This window comes from Pinus tabuliformis, chromosome J (genome assembly GCF_031772625.1).
Source record: "Pinus tabuliformis cultivar Carrire ecotype Pingquan chromosome J, CPIR1, whole genome shotgun sequence".
NCBI lineage: Eukaryota > Viridiplantae > Streptophyta > Pinopsida > Pinales > Pinaceae > Pinus > Pinus tabuliformis.
The window spans coordinates 298,562,914-298,577,184 of NC_142295.1; the positions used below are offsets into that span (position 1 = coordinate 298,562,914).

At 36.1% G+C, this 14,271-nt stretch overlaps 1 protein-coding gene across 1 annotated transcript; it reads right to left on the reverse strand.

Annotated features, from left to right (window-relative positions):
* Positions 1–725: 725 nt before the first annotated feature.
* On the reverse strand, positions 726–1,999 carry LOC149226936 (uncharacterized). The gene is made up of 2 exons (XM_089375387.1): positions 1,406–1,999; positions 726–1,208 (listed from the first exon to the last, which is right to left on the reverse strand). The coding sequence occupies exons 1-2, from the start codon at positions 1,727–1,729 to the stop codon at positions 1,164–1,166; spliced, it is 369 nt and encodes a 122-aa protein (XP_089231513.1). The 5' UTR covers positions 1,730–1,999; the 3' UTR covers positions 726–1,163.
* Between the last annotated feature and the right edge of the window lie 12,272 nt (positions 2,000–14,271).

Genomic DNA, 14,271 nt, shown 5'->3' on the forward strand with positions numbered 1-14,271 from the left:
GATCTGCGTGTTTGTTTGGAAATCGACGCTCTGACACTTATGGCATCAAACACTTGAACTCATACCTTGCCATTTGTGCCATTCCTGAGGTTGGCATACAATTGGACTTTTGTGTTATGGTTTCAATGGATTTCTCTGACCTGGATAATTCGGTGCCACCTAATGAAAACTAAGACTTTTAGTTCTGTTTGAGCATTAAACACTTGGCCCTCAACGTTCTCCCATGGCGGTGAAGTACCCAAGCCAAATCTTAATTATTACAATGGAAGCTGAGCTGTCGAACAACCTTCAATGCAAGAATAAATCAAAGCACGAAATCGCTTTAAAGTGTTCCGGAAACCACGCGATGAGATCGTGTTGACTAACTATTCCGAAAAAAAAAAAAAAATGCAACGTGGACAGTTTGTATTGAACTACATGGGCGGTGGTTGCAGATTTTGATTAGGATGCATCAAACTGTGTAACAACAGTTTTGATCTCGTCTCAGATCTAGAACCGAGCTGAACTTCGAACCGTTATTGTAAAAATTATTGATAACTCTATGTGTGTGCGAGTATCTAACAATTCTACAGCATGTACTGACTGGGGAACTGACAAATACATCATTAAACCCGTGTTAGATATGAACCTGTGCACATAATGATCAAAACTCAAGTTTAGATGGGTATTTGCTAGTGAAGAAGAAAATCAAAAAAAAAAAAAAAATCAATTTAAAGAATTTCCCCTGAATTAGAATGCTTGCTTGAATGGAGGCTCCATACTCATTTTACTTTGATGTGAATCTAAGACACCATTCCTGAGTGTCCAAGACGTTTCATCATATCTTTCTATGTATCTTCTCCGATAGAATCTATCATCACACAGACTCTCCATGGATTTGCCCTTGTTCTTTGTTCTGTATCCATTCGCCTTTTGTACCTCCCTGTGTATCTGTATCCCACCTTGATGTGTCTTGGAACTTTGCCCAAAAACCTGTAGGAACAGCTTGCAGTGAAGTGATGAGGGAAGCAACAATCTAACATGATACAAATGCTGCACAAGAACTGAGCAAGTTCAATCCACTCAAGCATCTGGATAGCCTAGCTCCAAGCAAAGTCAATAATCAGATTCCAATTTCCTTCTGAATTTCCACGCCAAAGCTGTTGTTTGTGGTGCCTATTTCTCTAAGGCCAATTTGCCAGCCAATTCTGACAAACTGGCCCTGATTCCTGAAAGATTTGAAAATTTCAAATTGTTGGAATCTGTCTTCTCATTTGAGCCATGCCTATCAAAAAAAGATATCACTGCATTGACAACAGCCAAATTCACCTTCTCAGAAAATTTCAAATTGTTGGAATCTGTCTTCTCATTTGAGCCATGCCTATCAAAAAAAAGATATCACTGCATTGACAGCAGCCAAATTCACCTTCTCAGTTGAAAATCTGATGGTCATCATCATTTCCGTATCTCTCATGCTGCTCAAACAAACTTCTGTCCAGTCCGTCAGACATATAAACAGTTTTGACCTATCCAATACAGACCAACTTGCTATTACTGTAGCTGCAAACTTTGCAAATCTTTTAGGTAGACAAAGGAGTGCATTCACAAGCTCAATTGAAGGAGACTGGGACCTTAAGACCGTTAGCAGGCCAGAAAGTGCACCAGCATGGACCAAAGGATCCAAAGCTTCAGCACAAAATGCCAACAATGGCATGACTAGTGGAACCACACAAACTTGTACCTCGGACATCAGCAACTGCCAGAAATTTTTTTTCTCTGAAAAATCCCAGTCAAGAGAGTTTTTAACTAAACTACAAAGATTTTGAGGATCCTCTCCAAAAACGGAAAACTCCTTCAGACCTAGCTTGATCTCAAATTTCAAAAGTTCTGAAGGGGCCAAAAAACACACAAGCAATTTAATGACGTCTTCTCTTCCAGTGGATAAATCTGATAGGTAACAAAAAATGCTTCGAAACACCTGAAGCAACCTGCTAACATTCCACAAACAACATGTTCTCAAATCTTTCAAAAATGTTGTAAACGCATCTCGATCAATCTTTCAAAAGGAAGGTCTTTATGATAGATATTCATCCAGTTGTTCATGTTGCATAGGGAATTTTGCTTGATTATGGCACAAGTATAGTTATTAGTAAAACTGCCACTGTTGGAAAAAGATTCTTGCAGTACCCTGGAACTGAAGCATATACTTGCCTATATCTATTCAGTTTTTAAACCCATGAAAAAGTTAAGATTGTTCTTAACTAGATTGCAGAGAATCCAAAACTCTTGAAGAACCCAAAGATAATCGAGGAAATAGTTGAAGTGTGGAGAAATTAAATCCGATGGCACATACAGATGAGTCTTTCTGGTTGAAGAATAGTAATATGGTCAGATCAATTCAATGTCTAAAACCAAAGAAGCTCCAGTTAAGAGGTCTATAGGTGGGAAGGATATATTGCCAGAGATGGATTTGTTTATAAAAGCTACTGGCTAATTGTTTCACTTTCAACGATTAAGTGAGAGGCAAAACCTTCATGAATTTGTTTGAGCATTTCAAGCTTGCAAGGGGCGTTTTTAGGACTTTTCAAACGAATCCATGAGAGGTTTTGATGCACTATAAGCATCCTACACATTTAGCAAAAAGAACAACAACTAGCATGAAAGGTTTTAGTTGGATGGAAAGGAGAGACTTAAAGTAAGCAATTTTTAGAATGTCGATCAATAAAACAGAATACCAAGGTGTCAGTCGAAAGATATGCATTGCATTTGAAAATTTGCAGAAATAGATTCTAAAAGCCATACATTAACTCATGCTGGCCTTCATTGGAGAAGCTCATATACTCTGAATTCTCTGTGGCATCATATTATTCCTACAGACAGAAAAATCCAAAATAGTGCACATTAAAAATGAAATGGCATCACCATGATATAGATCTATGTTCTTAGGTAATAGTTTTACAGATTTATGGATAACATAAATCATTGAAGGTTTGGATAAACGGGTGGTTCCTTTGAAGCCAAGTTCAAGATGATTCAAACCTGAGATAATTAATGAACTTCAGATGCCAATGAAATAATCAAGTGCCAAAAGTAATGCCAACATGCCCAAAGCACATTTGGGTCTGTCTGCAGAAGAATTTACGATGGGAAAGAGGTTGCAGTGAAGCTGATGGAGATAACCTTGAATTAAAAAATAAAATAAAAATAAAAGCACAACTGCAAAATTTCAAATCATGCATTTTGGGCCATAAGCCTAAAGGATATTCAGGATAATTATAGGTTTCAAGTGTCTTATGCAACACTGTTGTAAGATACAAAAGGAAAGTTTTTGGAACCTACTTATCCAAAACTCGAAGACGGTAATTTTGTTTCCAAGAATGATTTACAGCCTCCTCAAAAGTATGAAAATGGAATGTCCAGCAACTTTCATCTATTATCATTAGAATTTACAAGGACTTGACTTCTTAAATATTCATTAAGAGTAGTTTCAATACTTGTTTTGCTTCTTTTCCCTAATTCTAATCATCTAAGTGTAAGCATGGAAAAAGAAGAGCAGTTGAATGTTCCCTAGAATCAGGGTTTTTATAACTCAACAGAGCAACCTGCAAGTTCATTAGATTAGGACTTGCAGACACCAAATAATTCTCAAATGATTTGGCACTTGGTGCTCTTTGAATTTGTAAAGAAGCCTAAGGATAGAGGCAAGGAAGATTCGAGGCAAAGCCAAATCAAATATGACAATTTAAAAAAAATATATATATATTGGTTGAAAGTATGGACACAAAGCATCATTATGCACCAGTAGCAGATTTAAAATCAAACTTGTCATAATGGCAAAAGATCATTTTCAGAGGGTCAATTCAAAGATTCAAGGATCAGTTATACAATTGAGGAATGTTGGGATGTGAGGTGGCAGGTAACAAGTATTATTTCCTCTAGTCACTAGTACTTGAGTGATTTAAGCAAGAAGAGCCAGATTTAAGGGTAGAAAAGTGTACAAATTCAATATCTTCAAGGAAATATATTATAGATGGCAGTGAATGATAAAGCAAATCTAGGTCCGATTTGAAGGCAACTAAATATATGGATACAGTGACAGTGGAAAGACAAGTGGTAGAGCATCTAACCTGATAAAGACAACAGATTTCCAGGAGTTATATCAGAAGTCAAAAGATTGCTTCTGGATTTCAAGCAGAGAACCAAACAGTCGGTAGTAGGGAATAAAACAATGTTAGTATTAAATAACACCCGTAATCGTTAAAAATACTTTCTATGATTTTAACTATTACAGTCTGAATCTATATTTTCTTGCTTCAATTCTCTACCCCAGTGCTTTAGAGTTATCAACTGAAGCAATCTATTTTTGGTTTGTTCCTTGTACAAATTTTTGGCTTGTTAGATGATAAATGAAAAATAAAATAAACATATTATTTCAGACAACAAAGTAGTCATTGGGAGTGGTTATTAAAATATGATACAAACATTCTACTTATTTTTGAGTGCCTGAGGAAATAAATTTTGTATTGCAGAATGAAAATTTATATCAAAGCTTTTGTAAGTGATATCTCCTTTTAAGATGATGAATTGGAACCTGGAATGGGAATTTTGGTTCACTAATTTCAAAATCCTCAACCAGTCTCTTTGATCAAGAATATGTTATTGCTACCAATGGCAAAAGCAATGTGCCTTAAGCTTTTATAGTCTGAAAAACATTGCTCTAAGTTATTTTCCTTGAGATGTTTGAGTAACATGTGCTTCTTTTGAAATGATCAGTGTCAGCATGGACTTGTATAGTAAGTAAGAGGTGTAATGCTATGATAATTCAATTAGTTTGTAAATTCAAAGCAATTAGTTTGTGTGGACCTTGATATCATGTTTTCGGAATATATGACAGTCTAATATGTTTTGTTATTTAAATTTTTGTGCTAGTAAATCCACATATTGACATTTTACTTAAAGTTATATTATGCAAAAAAAAAAAAAGACTTGCATTATGAACATAGTATGAAGGATGATCATAACAAGGACAATTGTTGGGCATTACATCTCAAGCTCATGTTCGAAGGAACTATACCTGAAAGACACTCTTGAATATTCAAGAGGTTAAAGGAATGAAAATGAGAAGCATTAGATTTTATGACAATGTTCCATGAGGGCCTAATAGAACTAATTAGGTAAAAATGAAAAAAATAATAATAATAAATAAATAAATAAATTAGTTGAGAAAATTACTTAATCCAGAAGATGAAATCGATTTTGTTAATTGATTTTAATTCCTTAGAAAAAAAATGTGCTTAATTTAAAAAAATCAGAGATACCTGTTACCAGAAGGTTAGCAAGAGTTTCAGGAAGGATTCCTAGGATATGTGTCGTCGTTTTCCTTTATGTTTCGAGGACTTCGGGACGAAGTCCATTGTTAAGAGGGGGTGTATGTAGTGCCCACTCTAGTTTCCTGACCTTAATATGACATTATCTTAGGCACGTTATTCTTTGAGGACCTCAGATTGAGGATCTGGACACATGACACTATTATTAGCGATTGAGATATTCATGGTTGTGATGTTTATGAATGCTTTCCATTGATATTATGATAGCATGAATGGTTATGTATCTTATCTATCAGTATTCTGATGATTGCAACATTAAATAGTTAAGTTGGTCTCTATTTGAATTTATGATGAGGGTAGTAAAGAATAAGTATGCGCTCTACTAAAAGCATAATGATGATAAATTTGATGGATAGGTATATTTCTACGATGTTACGATGTTGATAGCTTAATGAATATGTATGTTTCCATTGATGATTATTGATGATAGCCATGAGGGATGTGTCCCCTATGTTACCTACTTCCTTTAGTTCAGACTTACTGGACAATGATGTGAATGACCAGGAATGGTTAATGATGCTACTATGATAATGACTAACATTGAGAAACCTTGTTACTGATGATTATTGAGTATGGTAGGAAACCATCAGAGGCACTCGCATATGACATGTCCATGACACCTGGTTTGATGAAATTCATATTATTTTATCTTTTAAAGTCTAAGTAGATCTTGAAATCTGCCATATATGTTTAACTATACTCTGAGGATATGTTAATAGTTGCAGGCACAGATTAGTTGCTTGGCCGAATGACCCACATATGGGTGATGGGGTTGTACAGGTGGATGGAACTACATGGGAGGGGTGGGACAGAGTCCCTGATCTCACCCACTAGCACTCCCGCTGTGACTTGGGCTGGAAGGGTTGAAACACCTTCGCCTTGAAGATCACGATGCCATGAGGGTAGGTCCCAAAGTTGGGTCGCTCATGAGGAGATTACTGGGGGGCGCGCATCAAGGCGGATTCCTTGATCCCCAGCACCATTAGTCTCACTATAGCAGGCAACATAAGAGATGATAGTGGTCTATGACGTTGCACTATACTTTCCCCTCGTAGTCACTGGATGCTTGAAGGGCAAGTGGTGTGGCACCCTTGGAACTTCAGGGGAAATTCTTGAAGGGCACGACCAACTTGGCACCCTTGGCATCACAATTAAACTATTAGGTGTGGCACCCTTGGAACTTCTAGGGAAGTTCTTGAAGGGCACAACCAAACTTGGCACCCTTGGCATCACAATTAAACTATTAGGTGTGGCACCCTTGGAACTTCTAGGGAAGTTCTTGAAGGGCACAACCAAGCTTGGCACCCTTGGAATCAGTAAAAATAAATAATAATAAATAAATATAAGTAAGGAATGAAAACTAGGTAAAGTTACATCAAGGGTAAATGATGATTAGAAACCAAGGTAATTAAATCAAAAATAAAACTTGGAATAAGGAGGATCATAGGAAGAAATAAAATAGAGTACCTTAAAAACTCTACCCTTTCCATGTTGGAAAATACTAAGAAGATTATGTGGTTTAATTAGGTAAAAAGGGGAAAGAGGGACATAATTGTAAGGATAAAGATTAATCCTAAACTAATTAAACCTAATTAAGAAAAGAGGAAGGTGAATTAAAATAAGAATAATAAATTAAATTTAGAGAAATGTAACTCCATGTGGCAACAAACAACATAAGAATATCCATCTAAGAGATAACCTGAGTTAAATTAGGGAGTAAATAGGGGATCAAATCTTGACTCATTAATTGACTTTAAGTAATGAACACAAATTAAGGAATAAAAAGGGGGAATAAAGAGACAAGTAGGAGAAGAAATAGGAATCTTGTTGAGGTGAGAAAAATATTGGTTTTAAATAAAAATTTAAGTAAATAATTTTGGGATACCCTTGATGTGAGAATGCCACATGGGTGGGTGAATAATCAAGCTATTGAATTATAAAAAAAATAATTAATTATGCATGACATGACAAGTGTCACCTATGAGGACTCCTATAAAAGCAGGGGCAAGCCATGGGAGAATGGACTTTTTGGGAACCCTATGGTTGGATGGATGAGATGATGTCAGAGCAGTGATTACGAAGCTATAGTGAGTTTGGTGAGGTAGAGGATTTTAGAGAGGGAACTCTGGAGCCAAGGTGCGCTCTCCTCTACCAGCTAGTGCTTTCCTCCATTGTACAACCCCATTGCAGCTCGGGGGTCCGCGGGGAAGAAGAGTACCCAAGGAGTAGGCTGGGAGGTTAACCGGTGGGTCTTCGCATTCGGATCAAGTGCGTCATCATTCACTCGCGAAGGTGACCAGCTACAAGGGAATACCAGTAACAGCAGAGCAAGCGGAGTCTCGCCTTCTGGTGAACGGTACATATGTATTTCATTACTATTAATCTTAGTTAACAGTATGTAAATGCTATGATATGTTTTCCTGAAATGAGTGGAAGGAATGTGTGTGCTAAATAAATTTGAAATTTCAATGCGTTTCTTTTCTGGTTGTATTTGCTGTTAAAAAAAAAAAAAAAAATTGTATATAGTCTCAATCTAGGTCCTTACACAAATCAAACAAAAAGAACTCTGATAACCCTGCGAAGAACACTGCTGGGCCCAATCTCAAGAAAACAACTAAAAGCTCTAAGAAAAATATAAATAGTTCAAAAAATAAGAACACAGATAATGTTACCAGAAAAACATAAAGAAATTTTTTTGACAAAAGAACCAAAGCCGATGATTTCAGCCAGGGAGACAAAGTGTTGAAATAGGGCTCAAGAAGAGAAGATAAAGGGAAGCATGGTAAATTTGAAAATATTTGGAAAGGTCCATACATTGTTTCTGCTTTTAGAGAAATAATGCATTTTTCCTTAAAGAGTTGGATGGAACAGAGCTGCCAGGAGGTCCTGGCAATGGCAGGATGTTGAAGCATTACTTCTCATAAGCACAAAGATTTCCCTCATTCCATTGTAAATACCACAATATTTTATGTTTTTGATTGGATAACTCATTTAACAAAGGTTGAAGTCTGCTTTTGATGAAATTACTACAAAAAGAAATTAGATTGAAGACAATACAGATATTGAGAGCTCAAGGCTACTGATCTAATGTTCTTGACACTTCACCCTGAGAAGTACCATCCCCAGCTGGAGCCACTATTACGGTCCTATGATTTATAGGATCTCAAGGTGATTGAGTATCTCACATTTTGTAGATTTAATACTGTTCGTAGATCTCAATATTCAATTGATTAAAAAAAAAAAAAACAGGTATTAAAAAAAAGAACAAAAGAACAAAAGAGAGAAAATGAAAAGAAAAGAAAACCCCAGATATTGTTTAATTCATACAGCCTAAGCATGTATGAAAGAAATTCAATTTCTGTTGATAGGATAGAAAAGAAACATCTACTAAACAGTTTAAACTTGGAAAATCAGTAGCTAGGTAGAAATGAAATTGGTACAACTACCCAATATGGACAAATAGGAGAAATATGTGATAGAGTAGGTTAGAAATTAAAAAAAAAAATAGAGAGAGAAAGTGAAAAAGGGTTTGCAATTCCAAATGCACCATGTAAATACAAAAAAGGAAAAAATGTTAGATTAGAAACTAAGGGTGCGTAGATTGAAAATAATTACAAAGGGAAAAGTATGTGAAAAAAATCCTTTAATGTTTTATGACATAGTTTGTTAGGTCCCTATAATACTAGTGATTACCCCATTACTATTGTAGTTGTATCCCTTATTAATATTTTTGTGCCCCTATTATCCCCATATTGTTATTACTATGCCCCATAGAATCCCTCTATTGTTATTTTTGTGGCTTTATATTATTATTGTTAGGTCGGCTGGGTTATATTGTGACTCCTTAGACTCCTATATATAGAAAGGAGGTTTTGTCATTTGAATCATCCAAGAATTGTTCATTTATGTAATGTAAAGGAGGTTGCCCCCTCGAAGAGGCTGAATTCTAAGGCGTTGATCTATCTTTTCTATCCTTTTGTGAGCTGGTTTCATAACATTTGGTATCAAAGCTTTGGATTCTAGGGTTTCGCTGCTCCAAATAGGTCATCGTGGCATTTTCACTATAACTGTTTTTCTGCGACGTTTTAGAAGCTAAAAGAAAAACCTTTTTGAGAAGAAATCGCATTGAACCTTGGGTCTGAATTTCAGAGCTTTTCGTACTATATTTACAGAGATATGATCTGAGGAAGTTGGTCTTTTTGCAGACTCTTGAATTATATTCCAACAGGTGACCTGGGGAAAATCATCATAACTTTCTCTCTGAGCATCGGATTGAAATTTCGTCAGAAGGTACAAAAAGAGGACGGACTGTAGTTTCTTTTATATATTTCTCAGAGCCAAAGGTCGAAACAGTGACTCGTGGCACATCGTACAAGTTTGCTCTACTGAACTAGTCTATAATCAGGTCACTGTGGGAGATTTGGCATAACTCTTCCCTGGAGAATCCAATTTGGATCAGACTAGTGGCACTAGAAAGAGGACGCAAAGGGCTACTCCAAGTGACAACTTTTGAACTGAATGATACGAAATTACAGATATACATCAGATTCAATATCAAACTCCTACAAAGTGAAAAAAGGTGTGTAGTTTTTTTAAATTTTTGCATAAGCTTGGTTTGAAAAATTAGTTTGAAAGAATTCAAAGGGCATAGTAAAGCATTATTATCAGTAATTGATGCCCCGAGGAAAGAAAATTCAAACACCTAGTAAGCAACCTGAAAGCTCTAGCATGACTCATGAAGAAGAGGAAGAAATGCAACATGATATATTAAAATTACGAGACCAAGTGCAACAAGTGTCACTTGCACAAAAAGTAACAAAATCTAAGATGGATGGTTTAAAGAAAGATGTATAAGCTAAGATGGATGGTTTAAAGAAAGGTGTAGAAGCTAGGCTTGATTGTTTAAAGAAAGGTGTAGGAGCTAAGATGAATGAAGTGGAAGCTAAGATGGGTAATTTGAAGACAGTCTGAAGACAGCCATGGAAGATTTGAAGACAAATTTCACAAAGTTTCTACAAGAAATGCTTACTAATGGTGAAAGGGTAGTAAAGGAAACTCATGATGAGAAAAAAAGAAATGTTAATCATGATTTCATAGACTCTAATGTTGGACCGAAGACCCACCATATTCCAAAAATCGATATGAAGAAGTTTGATGGCAAGGATCCCCCAACATGGATATTACAGATGGAGCAATTTTTTGATCTCAGTAATGTGAAAAACACACAAAAGGTACGTATTGCAACTTTATATTTGGAACCAAATCAGTTTGTATGGTATCAATAGCTTTGCTCTCGTAAACAAATTATCACTTGGGCAATTTTTATAGAAGAATTGACAGCACATTATGAGGATACAAAAAGCAACACTTTTTTTAGCCAATTGATAAGTCTCAAACAAAAGGGTTCAATAATGGAGCACATTGAGGAGTTCCAAAAATTGAACATAAGGGTAAAAAATATTCTAGAGGAGCATAGGATTGATGTGTTCATAGGGACTTTAAAGGATAATATCCAACATGATGTTCGCCTTTGGGAATCTGATTCATTAGAGAAGGCATTCAGGTTAGCAAGAAAAATGGAAAGCAAAATTATGGCAACCAGGAAGCATACCACTCACAACTATAAAGATGGAAGTGTTGTTGCCCCTAGTCTTCCACAACCTATAAGATTGACACTACAACAATTGGAAGAAAAAAGAGCAAAAGGGCTTTGTTACAGTTGTGATAGCAAATACACTAAAGGTCATAAGTGTGCTGAGAAAAAATTATTCTACATAGATTATGAAGAGGAAGAAGAAAAGGAGCAAGAAAAGTCAAAATAAGAGGATATACTCCGAGAACAAAGCCTACATAAAGAAGAAATGAATCCGACCATATCTTGTAATGCATTGGCTAGAATTACCACTCCTCAAACCATCAAGATAGAAGGACAAATCAAGAAGAAAAACGTAATAGCGTTGATTTATTCAGGAAGTACCCATAATTTTATTCATTGTAAGATAGAAAAAGAATTGAATTGCTTCCTATATCCAGCAGCAGAGTGTCAAGTGATGGTTGCAAATGGAGGAACGATAAATTTCTCTGGAAACTTCCATAATATTAAGCTATCCATGGGAGAATATGTATTGACTAGCCCAATGCTTTCCATTCCAATGGGAGGTGTTGATGTTGTACTAGGAGTCCAATGGCTACAATCCTTGGGTACAATAGCTTTTAATTTTCAAGAAACTTTCATGAAATTTTCTGCAGAAGGAAAGGAAGTTGAATTAAGGGGTATTGCAGGGAAATAGGGAAAGATAATCAGCTCTAACCATATGATAAAGCTTCTAAAAAAGGAACAAAGAGGTGTAATTGCACAATTATGTTCGCTAGATGTTTCCACATCAGAATCATCTATTTCTCCAGATCTCCAAAAAGTCTTGGACAATCATTCCAAGGTATTCGAGACTCCCAAAGGTCTCCCACCTATTCGTGATCATGATCATGCTATTCATATGATTCCAGGAAGTGTTACTCCAAACATCAGGCCGTATAGAGATCCCTATGCCCAAAAGAATGAAATTGAACGTATGGTTGTAGAAATGCTAGAGGCTGGTATAATTCAACCTAGTCAAAGTTCTTTCTCTGCTCCAGTAGTATTGATACACAAGAAGGATGGATCATGGCGGATGTGTCCGGATTATAGGGAGCTCAACAAGCTCACTATTAAAGATAAGTTTCCCATTCCTGTCATTGATGAATTACTGGATGAATTGCATGGATCAATTTACTTCACCAAGTTGGATCTTTGTTCAGTATATCATCAAATCAGAATGAATACTGAAGACATTCCGAAAACAGTATTTAGAACTCATGAGGGTCATTATGAATTTTTGGTCAAGCCTTTTGGCCTTAACAATGCACCTTCTACATTTCAAGGTTTGATGAATTCCATTTTCAAACCCTTCCTTAGAAAATTTGTGTTAGTATTTTTTGATGATATACTAATCTACAACAAGTCTTGGAAGGATCATGTTGAACATGTTGACAGGGTGCTACAACTATTGGAGGAGAAACAATTATATGAAAAAAGATCCAAATGTTTCTTTGGAGTACAAGAGGTGGAATATCTGGGTCATATTGTGTCTCATGAAGGAGTTAAGGTAGACCCTAGCAAAATTAAAGCCATTAAGGAATGGAAAATCCCCACATCCATAAAGCATCTGCGAGGATTTCTTGAGTTGACAGGGTATTATCGCATGTTTGTTAAGAATTATGGGAGAATAGAAGCACCTCTAACAACATTATTGAAGAAAGATGCATTTTCATGGACTCCAAAAGCAACAAAGGCCTTCGAACATCTTAAAGCGGCAATGTGCCAAGCACTAGTCTTAGCTACACCAGACTTCACAAAAACCTTTATTGTGGAATGTGATGCTTCAGGAAATGGAATTGGTGTTGTTTTAATGCAAGATGAAAGACCCATTGGTTTTGAAAGTCGTCCAATCAAGGGAAATCTTTTACACAAATCTATTTATGAGAAGGAAATGTTGGCAATACTACATGCACTTAAGAAATGGTGACCCTACCTAATGGGAAGACACTTCAAGGTAAAAATGGATCATGATAGTCTTAAATACTTTTTAGAACAAAGATTATCCTCTAAAGAGCAAAAAAACGGGGTCACAAAGATGTTGGGTTATGACTTTGAAATCATCTACAAAAAAGGGAAGCAAAATGTGGTGGCAGATGCACTCTCAAGAAAGGATGCGGATATGGAAGCACTATTGTGCGCCATTTCTATTATCCAACCAGATTGGATAAACGAAGAAAGGGAGGAATGGAAGAATGATGAAGAAGTGTGGGCACTTATTCAAAAGTTACAACAAGATTCCAGTACATCTAATACATTTAGCTGGAAAAATGATTCGTTATGGTACAAAGATCGATTATACCTTTGAAAGAATTCCCAACTCAAACAAAAGATTCTTATGGAATTGCACACTTCTCCCTTGGGAGGGCACTCAAGATTTTTAAAAACTTACCATAGGGTTAAGAAGGAATTCTTTTGGGATGGCCTTAAATTGGATATTCAAAAATTTGTAGTGGAATGTTTGGTTTGCCAAAAAAATAAAGTTGAAACAATTAAGACCCCAAGTCTATTACAACCTTTATCCATTCCAAGCCAACGTTGGGAGGAAGTTTCAATGGATTTTATCACAGGTTTACCCAAGTCTGAGGGAAAGAGTGTCATCATGGTGGTAGTTGATAGACTTACCAAGTATGCACACTTTTGTGCATTATCACATCCATTTAAAGCCATTACATTTTCTACTGCATTTATGGAAACAATTGAAAAGCTACATGGAAATCCAAAGATTATTGTAAGTGATAGAGATCCCATTTTCACTGGAAATTTTTGGAATAGAATTATTTTCTACTCAGTTAGCTCATAGTTCATCTTATCATCCTCAATCTGATGGGCAAACTGAGATAGTAAACAAATGTTTGGAAGGATATCTTCATTGCTTTGTATAATGGTTGCCTCTGGCTGAATGGTGGTATAACACTTCCTTCCATACAACAACAAAAATGACCCCATTTATGGCACTTTATGGATATCAGCCACCATCCATCACATCATATTTAAGAGAAAATTCGAAGGTTCAAGAAGTGGAACATCACATCGAACATCAACAACAAGTCCTCCAAATCTTAAAGGATAACCTCGTGTTGGCACAGAATAGAATGAAACAACAAGCAGATCAACATCACAGTGAAAGAAGTTTTGATGTAGGTGATTGGGTATTCCCACAGCTACAACCATATAAACAAATGCCCCTCAAGTAAGCTAAGAAGGATAATAAATTATCACCAAAGTATTATGGTCCATACAAGGTGTTGCAAAAGATTGGTACTATGGCAT